At 42.5% G+C, this 25,440-nt stretch overlaps 2 protein-coding genes across 5 annotated transcripts in view; both read left to right on the top strand.

Annotated features, from left to right (window-relative positions):
* The first annotated feature begins 192 nt into the window (after positions 1-192).
* urb2 (URB2 ribosome biogenesis homolog) lies at positions 193-15,403 on the top strand. Of its 3 annotated transcripts, none has more exons than XM_018666958.2 (12): positions 193-297; positions 722-877; positions 1,392-1,568; positions 1,793-2,943; positions 3,061-3,199; positions 3,340-5,881; positions 6,263-6,423; positions 6,529-6,639; positions 8,137-8,379; positions 10,409-10,505; positions 11,342-11,475; positions 14,742-15,403. In XM_018666958.2, exons 2-12 carry the CDS (start codon positions 752-754, stop codon positions 14,937-14,939), a joined length of 5,079 nt encoding a protein of 1,692 aa, XP_018522474.1. In that variant the 5' UTR covers positions 193-297; positions 722-751; the 3' UTR covers positions 14,940-15,403. The 3 variants fall into 3 exon arrangements, with proteins under 3 accessions (XP_018522474.1, XP_018522476.1, XP_018522475.1); XM_018666959.2 differs by having other exon boundaries at positions 260-312; XM_018666960.2 differs by lacking the exons at positions 11,342-11,475; positions 14,742-15,403 and adding an exon at positions 9,816-9,907.
* Positions 15,404-20,504: 5,101 nt separating this feature from the next.
* The window catches only part of galnt2 (UDP-N-acetyl-alpha-D-galactosamine:polypeptide N-acetylgalactosaminyltransferase 2), a 48,048-nt gene continuing 43,112 nt past the window's right edge, over positions 20,505-25,440 (top strand). Inside the window, exon 1 of one of the 2 annotated variants that reach the window (XM_018666809.2) lies at positions 20,505-20,999. In XM_018666809.2, coding sequence (XP_018522325.1) covers positions 20,904-20,999 — 96 coding nt within the window. In that variant the 5' untranslated portion in view covers positions 20,505-20,903. The remainder of the gene's footprint in view (positions 21,000-25,440) is intronic. The other variant, XM_018666810.2, reaches the window with a different exon arrangement.

The following is a 25,440-nucleotide window of genomic DNA, read 5'->3' on the forward strand; positions in this document are numbered from 1 at the left end:
AATACACGTATATTACCGACGGATATGGTGGCTTGAGATATTTGTAAAGTTATTTTCTGGGTGAGCGGCCCTCTCCTTTATTCCATATAGAAATTTATCAAATTTACTATCAAGCGAGCAAGCTCTTTTAAATATAATTTCTGCGAGGGTCTGTGAAGAGTAGAGGCAAAATGATAGCGAATATTTGGGTAAGAGCAGACATCGATCGACTCTCGATTGCTTCGGGCTGGCCGGCAGGGTGAAAGTTGAAAGTTCGTCCACATCTGAAAACAGGGCACACGTGCAGGCTCAAGAGTCGTAAGTCTAGATAAAGTAAACTTACACAAATGAATATAATTATTATATAAGAAGCGCAGTCGAAGCTCGGGGTGGTTTGTTGAGTTCAGACGAGTAACAACCTCAGTATTCGGTTATTTTGACATTAGCTAGACCGTGCTATCTAGCTAGTCGTTAGCTTCAAAGCATGACAGACAGTTAAAGTCGTGTACACTGTGAGAGTCGAGCAGACATATGCAGACAGAAAGTCAGTTTTTGCACAGGAACACGAGCAACTCTCAACAATGAATCATTCTTTGACCATTACACGCGCATACGATTGAGCTGAACGTATAACCGTGACCAGTTGCTGGTTGTGGTGTTGCTCAGTAGTGGCAGCATAACATCCGTGGTTAACTCTATCTGCAGTACGGTCTAAATTCTCGTCTTCTTTCTGCCTCCACAGACCGGTGCAACAGTAGCACCACCTGCAGCGATGGCTGCCGTCTACTCCGGTATCCATCTGAAACTGAAGAGTCCTCAGACTCCGTGGGAGGACAAGCTGAAGCTGGCACGTTTTGCATGGATCTCCTCTCAGTGCCTGCTGCCCAACAAGGAACAGGTGACAGCTGAAGTTGTCTCACACGTTTGACTGTGGGTGCATGGCTCTGATGTTGGGAACCCTGAGTATCTGTGTTTAGTGTGAGAAGTGGTTGCTGTGGTTTTATTTTATAGAACTATAACAAGATCCATGAAGGCCATTGTCTGCACGTCTGTTATCTAAACGTTTTTTGTGGATGTCATCTGTCCTACACCCTGTCCTCCCAACTTTATGAACACATCGTTATTATTACTTATATTTAAGATGTTAACTGCAGGTACTTGACACACTTGGATTTGGATTGGCATCTCTCTTAGTGAGTGTTACATTTGCACTATGCTGATGCAGTGACCAAATTTACCTTGGTGGATTTATGAACTTCTGTCTTTTTTCTCTTGCTTATCATTGTTTACTCATGCTGTTATTCATTCTGAATACTCAGGGATATGTTTTGGGATAGTTGAGAAATGATTGCCTGAAATAAAGAATTTAAAAGCAGCATATTAATGTGTGTCTTGACCTTCTCACACTGTAGGTGCTGTTGGACTGGTGCACCCATGCTCTGTGGGGCTGGTACAATCAGAAGGTGGAGTTTTCTCAGGGTGTACTGGAAGGCCTGTGGTGTTATCTCGATGACCTCCTTCATAGCCGGAAGCTCCACTCACTTCTCAAGAAGGGCAAGACCATCAGCCTGAGGCTCAACATGGCACAGGTGCATCAAAAGTTAAACAAAAATGCCGGAGCAAGACTAGAAAAAAGTAGTGTTTGCAGTGTAGCAGCAATGATTTTGCATGTTCTTCTTTTTGTTATTGTTCACAAGATAATCAGCTGTTTGACTAAATCTCTGGCTCCAGCACATCCAGGCTTTAAAAAGAGGGTTTGTTGATGTTGACATGTGAAGGTTTCACTTACACTTATTTCTTTATTTGCTTCTAGCTGCTGCTTGACCGTCTCCAGGAGTGCGCACGTGTCGGCTCCAAATCACTGGTGTGTGTGTCCACCATACTGAGTGTGTGTCAGGGCATTCTCTCCTCTCCTGTGCTCTCGTCTGTCTTCACCACCAAGTATGAACTCATGGTTGATCTGCTGGCCAAGCTGTGCTCCTTGGCCTGCTGTGAGCTACAGCAGCCACTGCTCACAGAGACAGTAATGACTGAGTCCGTCACATGCCAAGACGAGGTGACGACAGGGTGTCCTCAGACTGAGCCTGCTACCAATTTGGACAGTTTGGACACTCCCCCAGATCACCCAGAGTTAGATACTAATAAATCCCCTTCCAAGCCAAATGAAAAGCTACATTCATCCAGTTTGTTTGAGGTGTTGCTTCAGGTGTTGTCATGTTATTTATCCGTTCAGCGACAACAAGCCAACCCTAACAGAGTCTTTACTATGGTAACCAACCAGCTGATCCAGTTGTTAGTGCTACTCAGACACCTGCTGACTTCTGGGGAATATGCACACCTGCGTCTCCGTCAGCAACTGTGCAAAGACATTCGCGTCAAGATAGACTCCATCCTTCAGGTTGCGCTCTTCGCCTCTGAGCACATGACCTCCTACAAGGAAGAGCTTCTTCCATCTAAAGAGGATTCTGGGAAACGTGGTCCAGGAGGGGCAAAAGGCCCCTTGAAGCCAGTCAGTGCCGTACTTTCCAAACTGAGCGCTCAGGGCTACTGTGAACCGCCCCTACACTACTCTGTAAAGTCCAACACATTGTCTCTGCTGTTTAAATTTTTTGTGGAAAGCTACGGAAAAGGAAAAGGAGAGAGAGAGGAAGAGCAGAGGATGCTGTGTTTCTATTTTCTCACCAGGCTGGTCCCAGCCTTGGATCTAGGTCTCGAGGGACACTCATTCTCACCTTCAAAAATAGACCAGCCAGTCTCTGTGTCCCCTGGGCAGAAGTCTCCCCCAGCCTCTCTCTGTTCCCCAGAGAGCTGGAGCCTGGCCCTGCTGGCTGTAGAGTCCCTGCTAAGCCAGGCTCTGTCAGCTAATATTTATAATGTAGCAGCGGACAGGATACGACACAGGGAAGTCCAGCTCAACTTTTACAGAGCCCTGGGACAAACACTCTTCAACCAGGCCCAGCCGAGGTAACAAACCACTCCTCCTCATGTGTTTTTCATCGTCCGTCTTCAAAATCACAGAAGACAGGATTTTTGGTCATTTTATGGTCACACATTGTAAAGTGTCTGTGTCTTGCTTTTCAGCATCCCAGCATGGTACCGCTGTTTGAAGGTGTTGTTGAGTCTCAACCATCTGATTCTTGAACCAGACCTGGACCAGCTGTTATCTTCAGCCTGGGTTAATTCTGAATGCATGGAAGCACGAGTGCAGCGAGCCAGACAGGTCTTGATCAGTAAATCATAACATTTATTTGTGTATTACTCAAAAAGTCAATTCTAAAGACCAGGCTAAGAATTCCTAAACTCCTAAATGCAGCATTAAAATGCTTGTTTTGACTGAGATGAGATGTTTTATCCCAACAGCTCATGGTGTGCAGTCTCCTCCAGACCTACAGTAAGCTCCGTCAGCTCCCTCACCTCTTCTCCGAGCTCCTGTCTGTGCTCTGTCAGCCGGCCCTGGAAGAACTCCGACCTCCTCTGCTGTCTGAGGGTGTCTCTGCCTCCCTCAGGAGCTGTCTTCTGGACACGCCACCTTCCCAGGGCCTAGAGATCTGCTCATTAGTATTGGAGAGCATGAGGAGATACATATTTCCTGACCTGGTAAAGGAAGAAAAAGAGGCAGAGAGGATGGAGATTGATGGAGGAGGAGGAGATGATGAAGGAGAGAAAAGAGAGGTTAAGGTGTACCAAGAGAGACAAGATTCATCTCTGAAGCTCTTCTCCCTCAGCCAGCTCCTTCATGCTGTTTTATTTAGTCTGAGGACTCTAGACAATGCATCCCCTCTTCCCTTAGTCAGGCAGAGTCAAGCCCTGATGAAAGAGATGCAGCAAGTAGTAAAGGAGTTACTTCAGCTGTTGTCAACAGAAGAGAAACCTGTAAAAACAAATGTAAGTTCAGTTCAAAAGACGCCAAAGAAAGGCAAAAAGAATTCAGAGAAGGTCTTAGAGTCTAAAACAGGAGCACTGTGGGAACAGAAGACCCAGGAAGCCACCCTTCTCCTCAGGTACACTTGGGTGGAAGTGGACACACTTTTTGATATCCACTGTAGTAAATACACATCTCTTGATTCAGCCCAGATGGCAGCTGTAAGTGAGACCAAAGACAAAGCTCTTTCTGCTGCTTCGGTCCTAACCCACATAGAGAGTCTTATATCTGGGGGCATTTTACCAGCACGTCTCCATCCCTCGCCCTCCTGCAGCCCCATGAGCTGTTTGCTGCTCAAACTCCTCACTTTACAACAGATGAAGAAAGTTTTGTTCAGTAGCACCTCACTCTGTGACCCCGGCACCGCTGTTGTGTTAAACAGGGCAGCCCAGTTTATTTTAGCTGAACTGAAGCTTGACGTGAGTCTGGATGAAGAGCAGGTGTGGGACGGGCAGATTGGCAGTGTGAATGCCAGCTCCTTCTTTGTCGCACACTGGCATCTTGTCACATCCAATCTGCCTTTGATTGCTCCCTATCTGAGAGGAGAAGACATGGGCTGCATAGCAAATGTTCTTGTCAAATCACTCCTGAGCAGACAGACAGACGGAGGGAAGGACTGGCCGCCCAGCTGTCTGACTGTCTCCCTCATATCTTCGCAGCTTCTCCAAAGCCCAGTTCTTCCTGAGTTGCCTTCACTTTTCTCTGCCACAGTTTGTTCCCTCACACACAGGATTAATGGTGTACTCAGGGTGGCACAGGCACCCAAGGTTTGTGCTACACTTACAAAGTTTCCGGAAGAAGGAATTGATGCCAGTCAATCTCTGTCTAAACTGGTGAAAAAGGAGACTATAGTTGAGGATATATTGACGTCCTCTAAGACTGGAGAGGTGTTTGTATCCCTGACTGATACACAGACCAAGGAACTGATGAACTTACTCCAAATCCTGACAAACTTAAACTCAGATGGGATGAACTCTGAGGATCTCTCGTCCATTTTCCTCGTCCTCCTCTTCATGCTCACCTCCACCTCCAGCCAGTCAGACCATGTGGCTGTGGATCGTCCTGACTCTGGAGGTGATGTCTTATTCCTGGTGAAGCTGCTCCGGCTCTTGACCTGTCTTGTGGAGAGTAGATACTTCCAAAGTGTTTTGAAGCTAATTCACGGAGGTACTCTGCTGCAGGCTGCTGTGTCTTCACTCCTCTGGCATAGCAACAGTGGAAGACTTCGAGCCACGTGCAGCCCCGATTGGCTGGATTTAATCAAAGCAGTGCAGGAATTCATCAGGTCTGTGGTCCAGTTGATTATAAACAGAAACAGCAGTGTTCGACTCAACCTGGACCAATTTGCCTCCTTTCTTACCAGTAAGGAAACAGCAAGCAGGCAAAATGCTGCACCCAGTTCAGCAGCTGTTTCAGGTAAACCAGATCCAGGGGCATCCATGTTGTCTGTTCATCTTGTGCTGGCATCGCTGACTTCTTTTGCCGAGGCTGTGAACTCTAACCTGGGAAGGAATAAAACAATTGATCAAACCTTGACCCAAATGCTCACAAGAGCGACTGCGTCTCTGGGACCAGCTGTTGAGTCTGTCCTAAAGCCCCAGTCTGTCAGCGAAGCAGTGGTGCAGCCGGTCAGCATCCTTGGTCAAGCCTTTGTGGTAGAAGTGGTCACTGTCATGCTGCACTGTGAGCTATCCTCATTGTCAGTGGAGGACCAGAACGACGGGGAGGACACCAAGATCACCCTGAGCCATGTGACCCTCTATCAGGGCTTCTGCCAGCAGATCCTCAGAGAAATAAGCTCTACCCTGAGGCCCAGGGACTTCCTGGTTTCCTCTCTTCATTTCCTGTCTGCTTTCTACAAAGCAGTGGAGAGGACAAATGGAAAGAGGGAGAAGGAGCAAGGAGAGGAGGAGAAGGGAGGAAAGGAGTTGGATGAGCTGTACATCCAGATACTGCAGAATGTAAACAGACTGCTGACAGGTACATGGGCACATACTATGAACAAACATATAACTCACCTGTGCAGTCAGTTTGTGTTGTCCTTTAATTTATTACTTCTGCATAATGCACATACTGGCACAAGTTTATAACTGAGTGTATGCTATTCATTCCATGCCAGTCGTTAGCTAACATCTATTTGTACAGTTCTTTAAAGGGAGACGTGATATTTAAAAAAAGAACCCTAATCACACTACAGTCTAATCATGAAGCACTCATTCTACATTTTAAAAAAAACTTTATATTATATAATAAACATTATATTATGAGCATTTAAAGTGTTATATTAACAGACTGATTTGACTTTATATTTAACTTTTCAGCATTATACTGAATCTAACACAGACCTTTTTTTGCCCACAGCTCCTTGGCTGTCCTCAAATGATGTTAGTGAGCTGGAGCCAGCTGTGCAGGAGCTGCTGTGCCACCTGGTGGAGAAAAGTACCACAAGTCAGTTCAACCTGCTGCTCCTGATGATCAGAGAGGGACTGGACGTCGGCAAGCTGAGGGCTGGAAACTACAGGGTGAGACATTTTTGTTGTCTCATGTTGAAAGAGAATCTGTGTAAGTTTAGTTTAATTTCCTTTTTTTTTGTCTAATTTTCTCTTTCTACCTCTTCTTTTCTCCAGGAGGTGCTGTCTGCAGTAACCATCATTAAGCTACTGTCCTGTTGTCAGTTACCCGAGTCATGCTCTAAAGCTTTGTGGTTTATTGCACCACAGATTATATCTGCCATGGTGGTGAGAAAAAACACTCATACTCAAACATAAACTCACATAAAGTGATAAGCAGCAAACACAAGAAGGAGCATGCTTCAGTGAGCATCACACACATATGTTACACATAGACAGATATGCATATGTGAATGCCCATCTGCACACACACTTCTGAATTTTAGGACCAGGAGTTGTTTGTGCCGATTCAGTAATTTTGTAACTGGCATACAGTATGTCAGTGTTTAAAGTTTTTGAAAATTTCCATATCCAAACTTGTGCCAATATTTGAGGATTATATTTATAATGAGTGCAGTTTGTCTGCCAGCCTGGCAGGAGGAGCTGCCTTCCAGCATGAAAGCATTTAAACAGTGTTGTGTCAGTGCAGGTGTGTGATGTTGGTTTGTCCAAATGCCCTTTCACAAAGAAATACCTCACCACCAATTAACATATTTAGTTTCACCAGAATGAGGATATAAAGGCTAATACTTGTCGACCACCCTCAGCGAGATTTGTGTTTGAAGCCTCAGTGAGAGGAATGAAAAGGCACTTGCAGAATGAAATTCCTCATTACTGCCAGTTAAATATCTGTCATTAGATTTTCATAATCCTGTGATTAAAGTTTTTCTTTTTTCCATTTCTAGACAAAAGGAAAATCTGAAAGCTACAAAAAATCAGTAAAATCTTCACTGCAGTGTTAAGCAGGGACAGTTCCATGCTGAGAGTATTTTACAGTATGTTCTTCTGGCATCAGCAATAATTGTACTGGAAGTACAGTACATGTGTCGGGTGCCTCGTGTGACTCCGCAGCCAAATGACAATCAGGTCTGCTGATTTTCACTGGAATGCCTCTTCATTGTAATTTCCACTGAGGCTCCTTTGGTCAATGTGTTTTCCATCAGGCCTGCTGGGTGGAGCAGACAGACAACGCAACAATCTGCTTAAACATACTGCAAACACTTTGCCTCTGTTTCCCACACTCACTATATCCATATCTGTCTAATCTGTCGTTTATTTATTTCTTCCTCTCTTTTCTCTTCTGATGGTGTGAGACAAGACTCATTTAAAAATCATCAGATTTTAACGGCTGTAAAATATTAATGCTTTAAAAGACATTTCGACATGTCACAGTAGGAAAAACACAGGTTTGCATAATAAAATGAATGATGCCTGAATTCCTTTTAGCTGTTTCAGTTTCAGGATCTTAGTGTTGGTGGCTCCACCATCAGACTGTCATGACTTACTGAGTCACTTGAATAGATCAAAGCCATTGTTAATGTTATCATGAACAGCTGTGTGTTTCCTACTGTGACCAGTCCAAATGCCTCAATGTGAAAAAGTCCTGTTGTATGATCAGTTTTATATTTGGTTTAGTATTCATTACTTCTACTTAAAAAGTTATCGCATTGGGAGGAAATCCCTGGTGTGTGTGTGTGTGTGTGTATTTGCAGCTACTTGCTATCACAGTCGTGTCTAAATGTGTTTGCCTCTCTAACTTACTGTGTTATCTCTGTGTGTAAACAGTTCTTGGTGAGATCGTCCAGTCAGGACGCCTCTCTGACACTTCCCTTTATCGTTCCTACGGTGACGTCAATGACGTCACTGCTGCGCCAGGGGGAGGGGCTCATCACCAACCCTCATCATGTGATCTTGGTCCTCGGAGCGCTGCAGTCGGTGTCCCTCGACCACTTGACCCCACTCGCCTACCACTCAGTGTTCCTGGCTGTTCATGAGGCGCTGTTTGCCATCATCCAGTGTCATCCTCAGGTACGGAAAGGCACGAGGGAGGGTGGTGGAGCTACTGACAAACTCCAACACTCCCAAATCCCACATTATATCTGCTCTACTCGCATATCACAGGATCAATATAACATCAATATATCACCAAGATATGGTTTTCAAGTGTCTTCTTCAAATGTTAGTTTTTTTCCCCCCTAATTTACTTTATAGTGTGAGATTTGAGGTGTCCTTGTTGTGCTTTCACAGCATTTAGGTTTTGCAGGCAGTGATTTGTGGGGGGGGGTTTTGCCCTGGATCAGTCAACATACAAGCTGCACCTCTTTTCGTGGTGAAAGTTGTTGGGGATGTAGGCAGGTTGCCAGCACTATTCATGTCTGAAAAAACTGCATTTTAATTGAGCTGTTTTTATTTACAGTGTCCTAAAGAGATGCTGGAACTGATCATCAATCAGAAATAATGTAGTGAAAGACAGATCTGTTTGTTGTAAAGGTAGAAATAAGACATTGATTGTTGAGTTTAAATGTTCATTATTGAATGAAACTTTACTTACGAAACCAAATCTAGTCCCTCGTGTAATAATTGTTGGTTGTTGTAGGTCAAGGCTGCTGGTTTGAATCCCAGATTTGAGGAAAATGTGGTATGTGCCTTAAACTGTGCTGCTGAGCCCACATGATGCCCCAAAGGAATGTCATTTTACACCAGAGGATATTGCAGCTCACCAGAGTCGTGCTGCAGCTGCACAAAAACCTCATAACATCCTCATTCTCAGCTTTTAGTCAAAGTGTTTGCATTGCACCAAAACTGTCTGAAAAAAATATCATTTTTTCTTATAGTTTACAAGAAATGTAAAAACTTTAAAAAGGGAATCCACATTCCAGCCCACACATGGCCTTTTGTTGTGCTGGTGTTAATGTGATAATTTTTCAGTTTCTCACTGTTTAAAATGTTTACAGTATTTTTAGCTGAGAAATGGTGACAGAGTGCGACTGAAACGGGGCAGCTGTATCGAATAAAACAGGGCAAGAACCAGCTAACTCATATCAGATGTTTGTGAGGACAAAAGACAGCAGTAAAGGAGACCAGCAGAGAGGGAGGAGGGAGGTAAAACTGAGAGGAGTCAGAGAACGAAGGGAAACTACATTTATAGAGGAAGAGAGGGAAATAAAAACAAGCAGTGATAAAGAGATGAGAGAGGAAGCAGGAGGACAAAAGAGGGAGATGTGATAAGAATGTGATACTCAGGGAAAGTTTCAGGACAGTGTAGATAAGAGAGGGAGTGAGGTGGAGAGAGGAGGTATGATAGGACAGAAAAGAGGGGGGAGGAGAGGAGAAGGAGGGGAGCTGGCATGCAGCGCAGGTTGGCATTGAGCGGGTGTAGGTCGATGGAAACCATTACTGCGCTCCAACCAGAGCTGGTGACATCATCCCCCTCTCATTTATATTCTCTCTCTTCACCATTGTAGGCCTCGAGCAGAGAGAGAGAGGGAGGTATGGACAGAAATGCAAACGTAGCTCTTGTGGGAATCCAACTTTTACCTCAGTCATTTACTGAACTGTGAGTTTATGGCTCGAGCAGTGAAAATGATGTAATACGTAGATGGATATTGCAGGACTGTTTTGTTCTAATTTAAAGACATTTTTCTGTTCAGTTACTAATGCCCTAAAACTTTTCATTTCCTCTTTAAATTTTGTTTTAAAAAGGTTTTACTACAGTCTGTGAAAATATCACGTGTATAATTCTCTGTGTTTGTTGTAAATGAAGTATTTAAACCCAAGACACTGTGGTTTTTGACTGTACCATTACATTAAGAGGAACTGTTCTGCATGTGTTGTGCAACCTTTTTTACACAGCTTCCTGTAATTTAACCTGACTTATTTGCTTTTTTTTTTAACTAATCAGATCTCAGAGTTAGTATGCCTTTGAGCAGTTTGTTAAGTTTCACTGTGTTTAACCAGTGAAGACAATTCACAGTTTCCATGGTACAATATGAATGAGTTCTACCTTGTTATCTAATAAATGTACATACAGTGATATCTACTCTGTGTGTGTGTCCAGGTGATGCTGAACGCAGCTCCGTCTTTCTTAAATGTCTTCTACTGTCTGGTGGCATCCATCATGCAGGAGGGTCGGCAGAGAGGAGACAGTGACACAGGTAACGACAAGAAGAGAAAAACATATCGGTTCAGAGAGAAACTAATTCTAATTCTTTGTGAATAATTGCATGTTTTCAACTGCAGGGAAAAGCAGGTAGTTGAGGGGTTTTAGTTCAAAGTACATTATGAAAAACTTTAGGGAGAAAAAGTGATTGGAAAGTTTGTGAAAGTCCTCACACCATGATGGAATAATCCCATTCATCTAACATTCCCAACACGTTTAGAGAATCATTAGTAAATTACTTGCATCCTGTATGCTGTTGGATCCAGGTCTGTCTTGTTGCTTGATGCCTTCCCTCCTTGAAATGTAACAAATTCAGTTGAATTAACTTTAAAGTCAGTTAGAAGCTGTGTTGAATCTAAAAGAACACATTCATCTTTCTACCTGTTACTGGAAGTTACTGGAGCTGACAGGGACTCGGTGTCGTGCCCAGTCACATTTCAACTCTGTTGGCAGTTTCTGATATTTACTCAACAGCAGCAGCAGCCTCCCAGAAACGGAGAAATATTAAGACAGAGAGTTTTCATAATCTTGACTCATTTCTCAGCATAAATCCACTGTAAACTGCTGACATCTGTTACAGAAATCTCTGCTTAGTCACCACAGAAATTATTCTTTACAGGCCAGAAAAAGTGCCGTGTGAGCATGTTGTAGACGTATCTTTAATTTTTGATGCTTTCGGTTTTTGCTGTATTTGAATTCAAGTATCACGTATTATCTTGGCTTAAAAACTTTTAAGACTTAGTAGGGTGCAAGGGTCCCAGGTGAAGAAACAGAAAGTTTATTTGCCACTTATAAACAGATGAGTGGGTTAACATCCATCTGTTTTTTAAGGTCCAGATAGTGATGTTTATCTCCAGTGCTCCAGATTGACAGAGAGGATGTACTCTCACATCGCCGCTACAGCCGAGAGCTTCACCACGCTGTCGGCCTTCATGGTGGCTCAGTACGTCACAGAGCTGCAGAAGGTACACACACACGCACACAATTTAAATGCTCACTGTGTTTTACTTTGCTAGTATTAGCTTAGGAAAATTATTCTTTCTGCACACACACACACACACACACACACACACACACACACAATTGAGTACAGTCATAGCATCACAGAGTCAACACAGTTTCTCATTCAAACCTTATCCCCTGTGATTTTCTACAGCTGCGAGTGACGTACTTATAACTCACACACACACACACACACACACACACACACACATATATATGTATGAATGAGGAAGCAGGATCACAGCTGATCCTTTGATCCAGCCCAGTTTGTTTGGTGGTGCGTGTTGAGCTGGAGAGATTGAGCCGGGCAGAGTGACGGAGACGCTGACGCTCAGTAGCAGAGATGGGGAGTATTTCCATTGGCGAGATTGTAAATGTTCGCAAATCTCAGTGAACAGGTCCAGGATTACTGTAAGTCAGTGTGCTGGAATGAAGCTTTAGGCTGGATGTTCCCTCAGAGCAGTGAGTCACGTCTGGTTTGTGAACGCCGCTCCTCTCTGCCTCTACCAGACTGTATTTAACATGACGCCGACCTGACTCAGCAGTTTCCAGCAGAGTTACACACTGAGAGGAAGACATGAAAGTACCCAACCAGACAGACAGGCAGGTGGGACAGAGAGACAGGCAGACAGAAATGGTGCAGAAGAGGTGTTTGGGATTCTTTGAGCTCTGTGTGAGTCATCTAATAATCCTGAAATTGGATTTATATTGTGCTTTTAATTGAGCATTTCAAAGAGAGTCCGAGGTAATTTGGCCGTCTCTGTGTGTCAGAACTTGTTTCTAATGGCTCTCAGCCTGAACTGAACTTTCCATGCAGCAGCCAGGTGTTATTAGACCAGAGTGGACCTGCAGTTAGAAAAGTAATGCTTTTATGCTGGTGGAGCCAGTTTGTGAATTTGGGCACAAATCTTCTTCTCATTATTAAAAACAAGTTGGGCTTGCTACTGAATTGAAAACATTAGTAAACAAGTAGTCTACCCATTCAGCATTGCACTTCTGTAACACTGTTGGACTCTTAATGGACAGCTTAAAGAAGAAAGTGTCAAAATCAGTGCAGCAGAACCAGAGATATGATCGTTTTTATTCCATACATTCTTTGCCCTTGTCAAAACCTGGCGCCTGTCTTACCCACAATGCAACTCAACAATTGACAGTTTAAGGATTCAGGTGTATTATACTAGCAGTGAGTAAATGTAGCCTCAAGCAGAGATTGGGTCTGGTAAAATCACTTCTTGCTAACTCTGCACCTCCAGATTTTTTTATTTTTCAAATATGCAGTCTTCAGCCACAACCACACTGACCAGTGTACATTATTTGAGATAATGCATCAGACAGACTTTGATGTCTAAAATCTGTGCACTTTCCCTATCAGTGTGGCTTTATTTAATTATGGTTATTTGACTTTAGTTAAATACATGTCACAAATCCAGTTGTAGATATTTACAATATGTGCAGGCGAGAGAACCTTCAGTAAGGTAAAGGTTGTATATCAGGGAAAATATTTAAAGGGGTTTGTATGTGTTAGAGACAGGCACTAGAAGAATTACTATTCAAAGAAACATAAATATTATTCCAGGTATATGAACCAAAAACTATGCAATGCTACAAAGTATTAAGAGTGAAGAATTACAGGAGAACAATACAGTGTATAACCAAGAGCTTCAAGAACAGAGCTGGCAGTGGAGTTACACCACAGAGGACTCCATGAACAGTGTAACTAATATGTAGCATATGTGCACTTTGGCAAAGCAGCATGTAACAGTGAAGATGAAGTGTAATAATAAAAGTGCAAGTGCAAAGGTGTTTGTAGTGAAGGCTGAATGAGAGAGGACAGTGACTCATCAGCTCCCAGAGGCCACCGAGTGCTGGTAAGGCTGCGACCACAATGCTGAACCAGAAAGACAAACATGACTTTAGCTAGCAAAATGCTAGGCAAAGGCAGGTATCACTGAATCCAGATCCAGTCAGTGTACCACTCACTATAACACTTTGGTCCACTGCTGCTTCACACTGGATAGCCTTCTTTGCAAAAACCCACAGTGTGCTGTTCACTTCGTGGCATGAAACCTGTAATTATCCAATCATTTAACAGGTACAGTGGCCAGCACAGAGCGGCCATCATCTTGTTGCTCTTTGTAATGATGACTGTCAAAGATCTGAAGAGGTCTTACATCACCAGGTCATTGTGTAACACCTGTATACCTGTGGGAGTATAGTGTAACAGGGATGAATAACCAGCCACCATTGACCGTGTTTCTGGCTTGTTTTACAGGGTTCACAGAGGGTGTTGTTTGTCTATTGCTTGTGTGTGTGTTTTTGGGAAAAGACGGCGAGTCTGGTTGCAGTGTTGGTTGTCTAGTGGTCTGAATACTGCTTTGCTTATCACACAGGGAGATATGAAGCGTACGAGTACCTCCCTGTCTCCTGCAGCAGTATCAGTGCACAGACTGGAGCAGATCTGGGTCAAAATTCTGTATTGTTTCAAACCTGAATCTCCAAATAGTTTTACATTTACACTTACAGTTTATTTATCAGGTCATTTCAGAGCAACATTAGCAAATTATTGGTGATTACTATAAAATTTATTACATTATATCATATGCACAGAAAGATAAAAATAGTAACAGAAACAGCAAAGTGATGATATTTTATTATTTCCCCTTTGGGATGTTCTTTTTTCTGATGCCCCCAGGGGTTTAAATCCAGATTTATGGACCACTTATTTATAACTCATCCTCCGTTACATTTGCCTGTTTGAATATTTGCTGTTCTTGTTCCAAACAGGAGTAATTAATTCATCAACAGCATCGTCTCCTTTGTAGTCCACACTCAACAAATTCATTAACATATGTTTGACAGGATAGAAGACAGTCTCTGTGATGCCACTTTAATTGATACTTAAACTTATGAAGCTGAATGTTAGCTCTAAATGAATATTCAACTATTCTGGCACATCATTTATGGCGTGATATTTTTGCCTCAGGCTGTAGCATATTGCTGAAGTGCATGTGGAGCATGGGGAAGCATAAATGACTGTGTGTGTCACTTAGCTTATTGCAGACCTTTCAACCACTGGGACAAAGATATGTTTTATGAAACAGATGAACATTGTCTGACTTCAAATTCTTCTGCCTTCCCTTTGCCATTTTTCAAATTCCTATCTTTTCCCCTATTGTGTCCTAAGATCTCTTCTCCTTTTTCATAACCGCCCTCTTGTTCACCTCTCCAGGTTACTCTGCGACCGGACATTAAGCTGCATCTGACTGAGGGGATCTATCAGATCCTGGACCTGTGCATGGAGCAGGATATCAAGTTTCTGGCGGCCGGACTGCAGACGGGAGTCAGAGAGGTGTTCAATGAGCTGTACGGCAGCTATACCCACTACCACAAAGCACAGAGGCAAGGAGAGGACAAGTACACTGTTTGAACTGTCACAGCAGGCCTCAGTTTAGCTTCCCATTTAATTAGACTGGAATACATGTTCTTGCTATAGAAAGACCACAACAACTTGTGGATATCACAGTTGGAGGGTTGATACCAGACCCACAGGCATCAGGAACAGAACTGCACTGTCTGATGTAACTGGGTAATATTTGTTTTCTGGAAATAGGTAGAGAAACACAAAGCTGTCTGCAGGTAGATTATTATTGTTTCACCCTGTCCCTTAAACATGCAGCACATGACTGACCCTGACAGATGATGCGTGTAAAATGTTGTTTAAATTATAATTTAAAGGAACTGGTTTCAATGAGGTATAGTTAGCTTTTTACTGAACTGATGAAGAAAATATGAATATATGTATGAATTGTACTTTATCTTGTCTAAGTTACTTGTTTTTTTTTTTTTTTTTACCAAAACAAAATCATTTAACAAAGATAAATTTAAATTCAATCCTGTGTCAAGCCTGTTTATTTAAATCATTTTGCGCACTGTATTGTTTTCATGTGTGTACAGTTTCTTTGTGTATTTTTGCCTTTATGTGATTGAGTACAGTAGAGGATCAGATAGGGGAGATTAGAGAGGATGACATGCAACAAAACAAATTCAAACTAGGACATACTATTGTTTTGGTGGAGTATATCTACGCTGACCAAAAAAATAAATAAATTAATAACACTGGATTTATGGAACGTTACAGAGATTTGTTGGGTTTTTGGACTTTATGAAGCTTGCTGCAGTCTCTATCACACCAGCCCCCAGTTAAACACATTGATTTAAAGAATATATATAACACGTCTGTGGGTGTTTTTTTGCTTTAGTTACTGCAGCAAGGCAGTAAACGTCTACTGCTCACATCCTGCCAACCTCAGTAACTTTCTGGATTTACTGAGTATGCTCGAGCCTTCAGGTCAAGTACAGCTGCTCAAACAGAGCCTTTATCTAATGAGTGGAAAGCTCTCCTATTCACTAATGAAGGTATATAAAACCTACTCTAAAACTGTCACTGTGCGACGCCCCTGGTACAAACACTGTCGCCCCCAGTAGCAGGTTGCTTTATGTTTAGATAAATTGTACTGACAGTTGTTTTATTTTACTTTGAATAGACTAACTGAGCTGTTGATACGAGGGCTGGCAGTAAGTGACAGCTCAGGGTTTTCATGCTGTAAATTGAACATTTACACTGACGTTTTTTGTAAACATTGATGCAAAAACAAAAAAATGTCCAAATCGAGTCAAGCTCTGTAAGAAACTACAGAGATTTACATCACTACATTACATTACAGCACTCGACATAATAAATAATGATCTGAGGCTTTGATGTGCTGAAAGTACTAAAAATAGAAACCCACATATATAGAGTTTCAGTGCCTGAATGTTTGAATCCTGAGTGCTGTCACAGCTGATTCATGTACATTTGTATGGGTTTGGGTAAAGGTTTATTCTTCAACCTAATTAGTAGATGTAACTGTCAGATAAATGTAGTGTAGTAAAAATATTAAATGAATAAAAGGAATTATTGGCCACTGTGCACAATACTGTACAGACATTTTCATATTACTGTTATCAGGGGTTTGATCAGACAAAGTGAAAACTCTGCTTTTACAGGTGGCAGTGTTTTATGTCAAGGTTTTTGTAAATTATTGGAAAATTATGTTAATTTTACAAAACAAGACAAAAGCAAGGTTCAAGAAAATGGAGTCTTGTTTATAAAGCCTTGGTTCCTCAAAGAGCCTCTTACCTCAGTAAAAGCTTTACAAATGAGGCCATTTGTTTAGCAGTGCAGACAGAAAATGGCTCAAACACATCTTCGCTCAGTTTTCACTCCTGTCTCCTGTTTGTTCCTTAAAAGCTGTACAGGACTGAAATCTTAAGACTGAAGAGGTGAGGTCTTTAGTTTGAGTTTTGAGTATTGCAATCCATGTAATATTCATTTAATACTACAAATCTGGGAAAGGATATCTCTAAACTTAAGTATGTATGAATGCATGTATAAATGTAATTGTCCTACTCTTGATTGCTATAGAGCTCACAGAGCCAACTAATTACACAAGTTGGTGAAGCCTGTAGTTTGTTTCTGTTACTCTAGAGAAAAATGAAGAACTAAAAGACTACAGTAGCTTTAATACAGCTGGGATCCCTGTCCCTGTCCCTGAAGAAGGTCTGAGGTAATTAACATGACATGACAGCCAGAAACATACATGCACAATTCATGCTCTCTGAATCTGAATCTGACAGTTGCACTGAAATATTTCAGACGTGGACTCATTTCTCCAGTGTTCAGACCTAAAGAGAATTCTCAGCAGCAGTTCTTCCAGTTAGGCCAGTTTTACACAATCCTCCCTGCTCTGCTAATGTTGAAACACCTGCTCTTAAGAAGTGGCTAGGCTTGTATTTCACACCCACTTCATCATAGGTTTATAAGACTTGGATGAATTAATTCCTTCAGTGTCAGGCCTCCTGCCTCACAGCTTCATTAGACTGTGTGATTTTCTCAACTGCAGCAGTTTTTTCTTTGCTCAACTAAGTGTACTAACTTCCTTTACTCATGTGTATGCTATATAATTATATGGTGATAGTAAACCCACACATCAAGCATGATTAACCAAAAATAGATTACAGAGGCATTTAAATGAAAGGCACAATTAACAGTTTATTGACTTGATCGTTTTTTGGCAGCGTTACCTCCATATTTGGTTCTTAAGTCTCCAACTAGAGGCACCTCTCCATTTTCCCTGTAACATTAACTGTTAGTTATCTTCACAGACACTAGTTTTTGCAAAGCCTGTGATTTCACTTACACTGCTGATGTAGATTTGTTGACATTACTTGGAAATAATATCAGTGTGTCAGGTTGAATTCTTCTTCAGTGCTAGTATATATATTTACATGTTCCCTCCCCATAGTTTGGTCAGTGTTTGAATGACCATTTAGTTGAAATTGACAAAGATTTCTGTATTCATCTAAAAGACACAGCCAGCTGCAACGTGTCTTTGATTACATGCTTATAATATACAACATGTACACAGTGAAACAGAAACTCTTGCATAAGTTAAGATGGCTGACAAGTTCACAGCCAAGAGACAGACTTGTTGCCTCTGCTCTCTATTTCTGGAAGATGAGTTGAATTCTTGAAAGCCAAACAGACCCTCTTCAGCGGTAATTTGAGACCCTCATAACAGTTGTTCAGGACGTCCAAGGCAAAGGGCAAAAGATAAAAACCTCTTTTACCTCCGTGCGGCTAAATTTGCACAACATCTGTTTCTCTGCTTCTTAGTCCTCCACCTCTCTCTCTCTCTCTCTCTCTAACTTCAGTTTGACTTCTATCCATCCATGCCCTAACACTACTGTAGGTAACATAAACACACTGAGTCTTTCCTCAGACCACCGTAGAGAGAGCAGCAATGAAGAAATGTGTGTGTGTGTGTGTGTGTGTGTGTGTAATACTGCTGGGACACTCTTTGGAGGAATGATACAAAGTGTGTATTGATAGCTTCTTTTTTTTCACTCAGGCTGCGGGGCAGTTTGCTTTCCAGTCAAAATCACATTTTGTCACCATTAAAATGAAAAATGTCAGAGGCGGATTGAAGTACATTGAACATGAACTGGACCTTTTAGTTTAGCTGTAGGTGTTCCAGCTGACATCTATCTCAGAAAGTTTTGATCTGCGTGCTACAGACCATAGAAAAATCTATTTCAACTGTGCATTCAAATGGTTTAACAATGACAGGTTGACTTGCTCCAAGATGTCTCACTAGATAACTGAAGCAACACTTTTTTCCCTATATTGGCTTCTTACTATGAACAGAGGGGTCCCACATGAACACACTACTCTATGCATAAGTTAGGGCAGTTTTTGTTATTTCATGTGAAAATTTCTGTATTTTTTTGTTGTGTCTGTGTGTTGGAAAGAAGTCATATCATGGGCAATTTAGAGTCACCCCAGTAAATATGCCTGAGATAAGTTCTGGTTTGCCATACAAAGTCAAAGACATGCACGAATCAAAACTGAAGTTTCAGCTCAAGTTTCATAAAATTGTCCATCAACCTGCTGCTTGATATGTGTGATCCAGGCTGATCTCAGCACAGGAATGCGATGCAGCAGACACGCTGAGACCCAGAATAAACAGACCCAGACCCACTTCTGTTCAGTCACTGAGGGTTGAGAGGCTCGTTTTAACTGTTGTGTGCCTGTGATTGTTTGGTTTGACATTTTACCCGCAGCTGCTAACTAACATTTAATGTGATTACAGATTAATCTGCTGATTATTTGCTTGATTAATCAGTTAAATAGTGACGAACGCCCACACCGTCTTCCTGAACGACAGCGATGTCGTCAAATTTGTTTTGTCTGCAGTTGAAAACCAGAAGATACTAAATGGACCATAGACTCCATCTATTGACAGACAGTGTGTCAGGATTGAGAGCTCCAGAGCAGCTGATAAACTAAATAGACCTTTTATGAATGTAGACCTTGAATGTTTGGTGTTTTAGCCTCAAAACAAGTGAAGTCAAGTCAAATTTTATTTATATAGCGCCAATTCACAACAGAAGTTATCTCGAGGCACTGTACATATAGAGCAGGTCTAGACCGTACTCTTTATCTTATAAAATTTACAGAGAGAAACCCAACAGATCCCACCATGAGCAAGCACTAGGCGACTGTGGCAAGGAAAAACTCCCTTTTAAGAGGCAGAAACCTCGAGCAGAACTGGACTCAAGGTGGGCGGCCATCTGCCTCGACCGGTTGGGTTTAGACAGAAAGAGAGGGGGGTGGGGGAATGGGGTAGGAGAAAGACAACATTGCAGATACACAGACTAAGTCAAAATGTAAATAGTAGTAGTAATAATAATAATAATAATAGTAATAATTATTATTACAGCTAAAGGAATAATAATGACAAACAATGGTACATTAATAGCACTAACACTATCAATAACACTAGTAAATGTTTAATTATTGTTGCATCATGGGTTGAGCTGGATCATGGGAGCAGCAGGAGACTCTCCAGCTCTGGAGGCAGAACCCTGCAGTAAGAGACAGTAGCAGAGAGAGAGAGAGAAGCACAGCCTGGGCACTAATGTGTTGTTTTATATTGTTGTAAAACAATATAATGAATGATTTGATAGTCAAAACAGCTGCAGATTTTTCTGTCAATCGACTAATCAATTAATCCTTTTAACTGTAATTATCAATATTTACAACATATCAGACCATGTTGGGGACAGAATGATGAAGTCCTGGACTTATCTCCATGGTTGTCCCAGATGTTTTCACCAGAATAAGCTTCTTTTGCAGCATCCTAACCACAGGACTGAGATTTGGGACATGAGAGGAAAGGAAAGGAGAGGAAAAGAAGAACACTAAAATATCCCAACCCTCTCAGGTGGTGTTTCTACCTTTTATAGGTTGGTTCATATCAGGCCAGAGAAGAACCAGATATGGTAAAGCTTTTGTTTTCTCCTATTTAACCCGGTTCAAACTGTCTCTGGCGCCCCTAGCGTCCACTTTGAGCACATGCAGCTAAACAGCAGACATTGAAATCGTGTAGCATGATGAGCACAGATCCTCTCTTCCCAGCTCTAAGAGCCACATAACTGAAATTTTACAGCAATCATTTCCTACAGAGATTGTCCCCACCCCCTCCACTCGGGTTTAGCCCGGACCCCTCACGGCACGGCTCGACTGACTCGCAGCCAGCCCCGGCCCTCCTCCAGGGCTGCGTGAGCCGGTGTTTGATTGGATTAGAGTCGGCTAGCCTTTGCCCTCTAACCCCGCTGATGTTGGCTGGCTGCTTCCTGCTCGCTCCGCTCCCCCTGACCGACTGACGAAGCCTGCCTGAAGCCGCGCGGCGAAGCTGCCTGCACGGACACAGCCGACCGGGACGAGCCGAGCCGAGGAAGAGCCACGATACACGCACAGGCAGGCGGGCGAGGAAAAACCCAGGCAGCCATGCGGAGGAAATCGAGGATATTGTTATGTTTTGCGGTGCTGTGGGTGCTGGGGATAGCCTACTACTTCTACTCGGGGACAGCGCTGAGTCGAAAGGTAGGTTTGCCGTTCTTCGACTGCTTTTTTGCCCGGCCACACGGTACCGTTCCCGTGGTTCGCTGTGGATGTTTTCTTCCCGGACAAAGCGAAGATGGAGCGGTGTGATTTTGACGCTGTTAATGCCTCTTTTTTTTCGGGGGCTCGTTTTTTTTTTTTTTTTTTTTTTTTTCTTTTTTTGCGGCTGCAACCGATGCTGTGAGGAATGTGATAAAAGGGCCTGCTAGTATCAGTGGGCAGGCATTGATTTGGTGAGAGATGAGTGTGGACAAGGGCAGCGGGGTATAGCCGGGCTGGCCGGGTCGGCGTGCACAGACCTCCCGCTGTGCCGGCGATTGTCTTCCCGTGGCAGTGGGGAGAGGAGCTCTTCCACACCGGGCGACAGCCTGTTAACCACCGGCGCTGGTTAACGCGAGAGAAGAGTTAAGGTGTAGAGAGTGATTGTTATTAATATTAGGCTGCTGGCCTGGCTCACAGGGCCGGGGGGTGGGTGGGGGTGATGGTGGTGGTGGGAGTTCGCCTATAGAGCACGTCAGCAAAAGCTGCTGCTGGTGCCCAGAAATGAGCAGAGATCAGGAAGTGTGCAGATTAACGCCGGTTTAAATCACTGATACACCATGCTGTCAGGTTGAATGGTGGCTTTAAACATCAGTTCGTTTAAAGAAAAAAAAATCTGCTGTGAGAACAACCTCGATTCAGGTTAAATTCACCGCTGTGATGTCTAGATTTTCTGTCTGCTCATGTCCCTGCCTGCTGGGTGAAAACATTTTTACACTGTTTTTGGGGTTTACTGAGCTAAAACGAATGCAGTCTTATTCTGCAAGTCTTCATCTTGTTGAAACTGTTTTAGAGACTCAACTTTATGTTTGTGATATATTACATGTCCTGTTTACACCAGTAAGTGTGGGTTAAGAACTGAAAACTAGAGTAATCGATTAGCAGCCAGTTAATTGTCTAAGTTATTCAAGCAACAATGGCCTCTTATTAAAGTATAGTAATTTGCATACCTCTGTGGCTGCTGCACTGACAGTCAGACAAAATAAAGACACACAGGGATGCCACCCTGGACTCTGGCAAACAACCTAGAGCATTTTTTTGTTACGTTGTGATGTTTTATAGACTAAACTATTAACAGAGAAATGACCTGACAGATTAATCAATACTGAAAATAATTCTTAGTCGCAGCCCTCTAAGTAACACCCATCAGTACAACACAATACAATTCAACAGCACCACAAACTGCAGCCTCCAGAGTGAACCAGCACCTTTCTAAAACTATTTGAACACAAACTGAGCATTATAACCTCAATTTATTACAGGACTGTTGTGTTGGGCTGCATTAGTTTTAGCTGGGTGTACCTAACAAACTGGACACTGAGTGTAAGTGCTTTTTTTGACAACACAATATTCGTCAGTATACTCTAATATCTGTGGTTTTTCTGGAGTGTGTTGTGTAGTTGGTTTACAGCAACTTCTTAAACCAGTCGGTCTTTATGTTCACACTACAAGACACTGGAAACATCAGTAGAGGTAGTAGTTGTATTAATTGTAGCAGGAGCAGTATAGTAGTAATTGTCCTAATAGCGATCGGTCAGATTGACGGGGTGACTGTGGAAGTGTGGATTCCATTCATAATATATCAGGCCTGTACATGTAATAGTATGTCATGTGTGAAATGTAAGTTAAATATCCTCCAGGTGTTCACATGTACACTCACATGAGTAAGACCCGTTGCTGGTGTACACATGTCTATCTTTTCTGTGCGAGTGTGTGTGTGAGAGACTGAGCAGAGACTGAGCACAGTCAGTTTTTTGTGTTGCAAGAACATCCAGCCTGTGCTAACTCTGTCTGTGTCTTGACGGAGCTAATGTAGGCCAGTGTATCCTGCTGTGTGTGTGTGTATGAAGAGCTCTTCGTGGGTGGTTGTGTGTGTGCACAGTACACTGCATCTATTACCCCTTTAGATTTGGTTGTGTGTGCGTGTGTTTGTGTGTGAAGGTCCTGTGTGTATTCCACCTGTCTCTTGTCTTGTCCTATCTGTCTCTCTGTGTTTGCCTTGCTCCAGTCAACCAGAGCAACCCTTTTACTTTTCCATTAGGCTGATAGCTCTGTGTGTGTGTGTGTGTGTGTGTGTGTGTGTGTGTGTCTGTCCACGTATATATTTGTGGTTGTTAAGAGGGTCAAAGTGACACTCCATGATAAGTAACTTTCTCTGGAGTTAGGCCGTGGGCTGCATTAATACAGAGCCTGGATGATCGGCTGCACCTGGCTGGTGTCTTTACACAGAGGGCAATTTAATCTGTTTAAACAAAGGTGGTGCTGCACAGGTAAAGTGTTGTTTTCCATCTCATCTTCCTCCACTTTGAAAGAGCCAAGGCATTTAATAATTCCTCTCTGCCATCACGAATGAAACTTTCTAGCTGTAGTTTAGTGAACTTTTCAAAAGCACTCAAGACTTACATAAAGGCTTAACATAGATGGACTAAATTCCCCAGACCTTGAAACCAATCCAAAACCAAATCTAAAGGTTTTTAAACAATGCCTGGTGATTAATTCAGCGCTGAGGCGTCTTCTTTATGTCCTTTTAAAAACTATATGAAATTCAAAATCTTCAGTGTGTTGCCAGTGGTGTTGGTGTCTTATCAGGGTTGCAATTAACTTTTTTTTTTTGCAGCTAATGAGAATGAATTTGTGGCTCAGGAGGTAGAGATAGAGGTAGAGCCACTAATCAGAAGGTCAGTGGTTTGATTCCAGGCTCCTCCAGTCTGTGTGCCAAAGTATCCTTGTGCAAGAGAGTGAATCCCAAAGTGTTAATGCTGTGCAAATGTAGAAAAAGCGCTGTATAAATATGTATGTGAATGTGTGAATGTGACCTGTGCTGTGAAACGCTTTGAGTGGTTGACATGATTAGAAAAATGTGATATAAAATAATAATTGACTGTCTAGCTAAAATGTCAAAATGTTTTTTTTTTAAGTTCTCAGAATCGAACAATTGCTAGTTGTGTCTGTCTGAGAGCCCGAGACTGACCTTGCCATCAACTCCTGATAATGTCATAAACAGTTCCTTAGTGGTTCCTTATTGTTCCCTTACCTCTTCATCTTGTTTCTTCTGTTGGCAACAAAAAAGTGAATTGGACAGGATGTGAATCTAATTACGTAACAACATTGGAAGGTTTCCAATTATGGACAAAATACTGTGTCTTGGGAGTTATGTTCAAAGTGCAATTCACGAGTTTGCACATTCATCCATTCATTAGTCAGACTTGAGATAATGGCGACTTGCCGAGTTTTTAGCAACACAAAGAAAATCGGACAAGGTTGGATTTTTAACACAGAAGAGTCCAAGCAACTTATACAAATGACGAAAACAGTGGGTATTAATATGCAGCACGCATTTCAAACCACGGCCCCCCCGACCCCCCGCTGTTCACAGTGCTTGAATCCAACACTGCACCTCACACAGCTACATGTTTTGTCATCTCTGCTCACAAGCGTTGTGGTGAATTCAGCCAGTCCAGCAGCTTGGAGCTTGCCAGCATGAGCTGGACTCTCACTATCATGGCAACCAATTCAAATTCCCACGTCTGAATAATCTGAAGGACAGTGTCTATGCCAGAGGAATTAGTTCTGTCACACACACACACACACACACACCCATACACCCATGATGCTGCGGCTCTCAAGATCAAAGCACTCACCAAATAGTATTACTATTATCAGTTCAAAAGTATCCCATTTGGAAGAATGTTCCTCTTGTTGGAGTCTGTCAGCCAGTTCAAAGACACTTTCTGAACACAGCATCAGTGCCTGTAAGCTATCACACTGTCCTGTGCAAAAATGAATGCTGCCATTTCTGACAAATTGCTTGTAAGCTTTTTTGGTAAGGCAATAAAAAAGGACTGGAGTGTCCCCATGTGTCTCCAGGGGTCAAAAGCAAACTTTCTGTACAAAATGTTCCTCATATCTTCGATTATAAATAACGAGCTACATCGGTGGGAACGCTTGTCTTTCTTTGATTAGTGTACACAGTGACGCTGAGCGTTCTTCAGCAGTCCTCAGGTTTACAGGCCTCAATCCCACTGATTTACAGTGTGAAATGAGAAGGTCTGAGCCAGGGAAGAGTGCTTTCTTTCATATGAAAATCTCTGCAAAACTCTAGAAATATGGATAATTCATAAATTCATTGTCGTGCTTTAAATCTTTGCAGCAAAGGTTTCTCATGACACCGTTGATATTTTAAGCCCCTTGGCATCGGTTAAAAATTGGAAATACTTTTCTACATTTTTATGATGATAACTGTGCAGAATCTCACATCTTTTATGTAATTACATAATCAATAGTTGATGGACTGAAAGTGAAGTTTCCCCTCTCCTCCTCTCCCATACAGTGCACAGTGAGTAGGTACAATGATAGGACACTTTGGGAGTCACCCAGCAGCTGG

Source organism: Lates calcarifer, linkage group LG2 (genome assembly GCF_001640805.2).
Source record: "Lates calcarifer isolate ASB-BC8 linkage group LG2, TLL_Latcal_v3, whole genome shotgun sequence".
Taxonomy (NCBI): domain Eukaryota; kingdom Metazoa; phylum Chordata; class Actinopteri; family Centropomidae; genus Lates; species Lates calcarifer.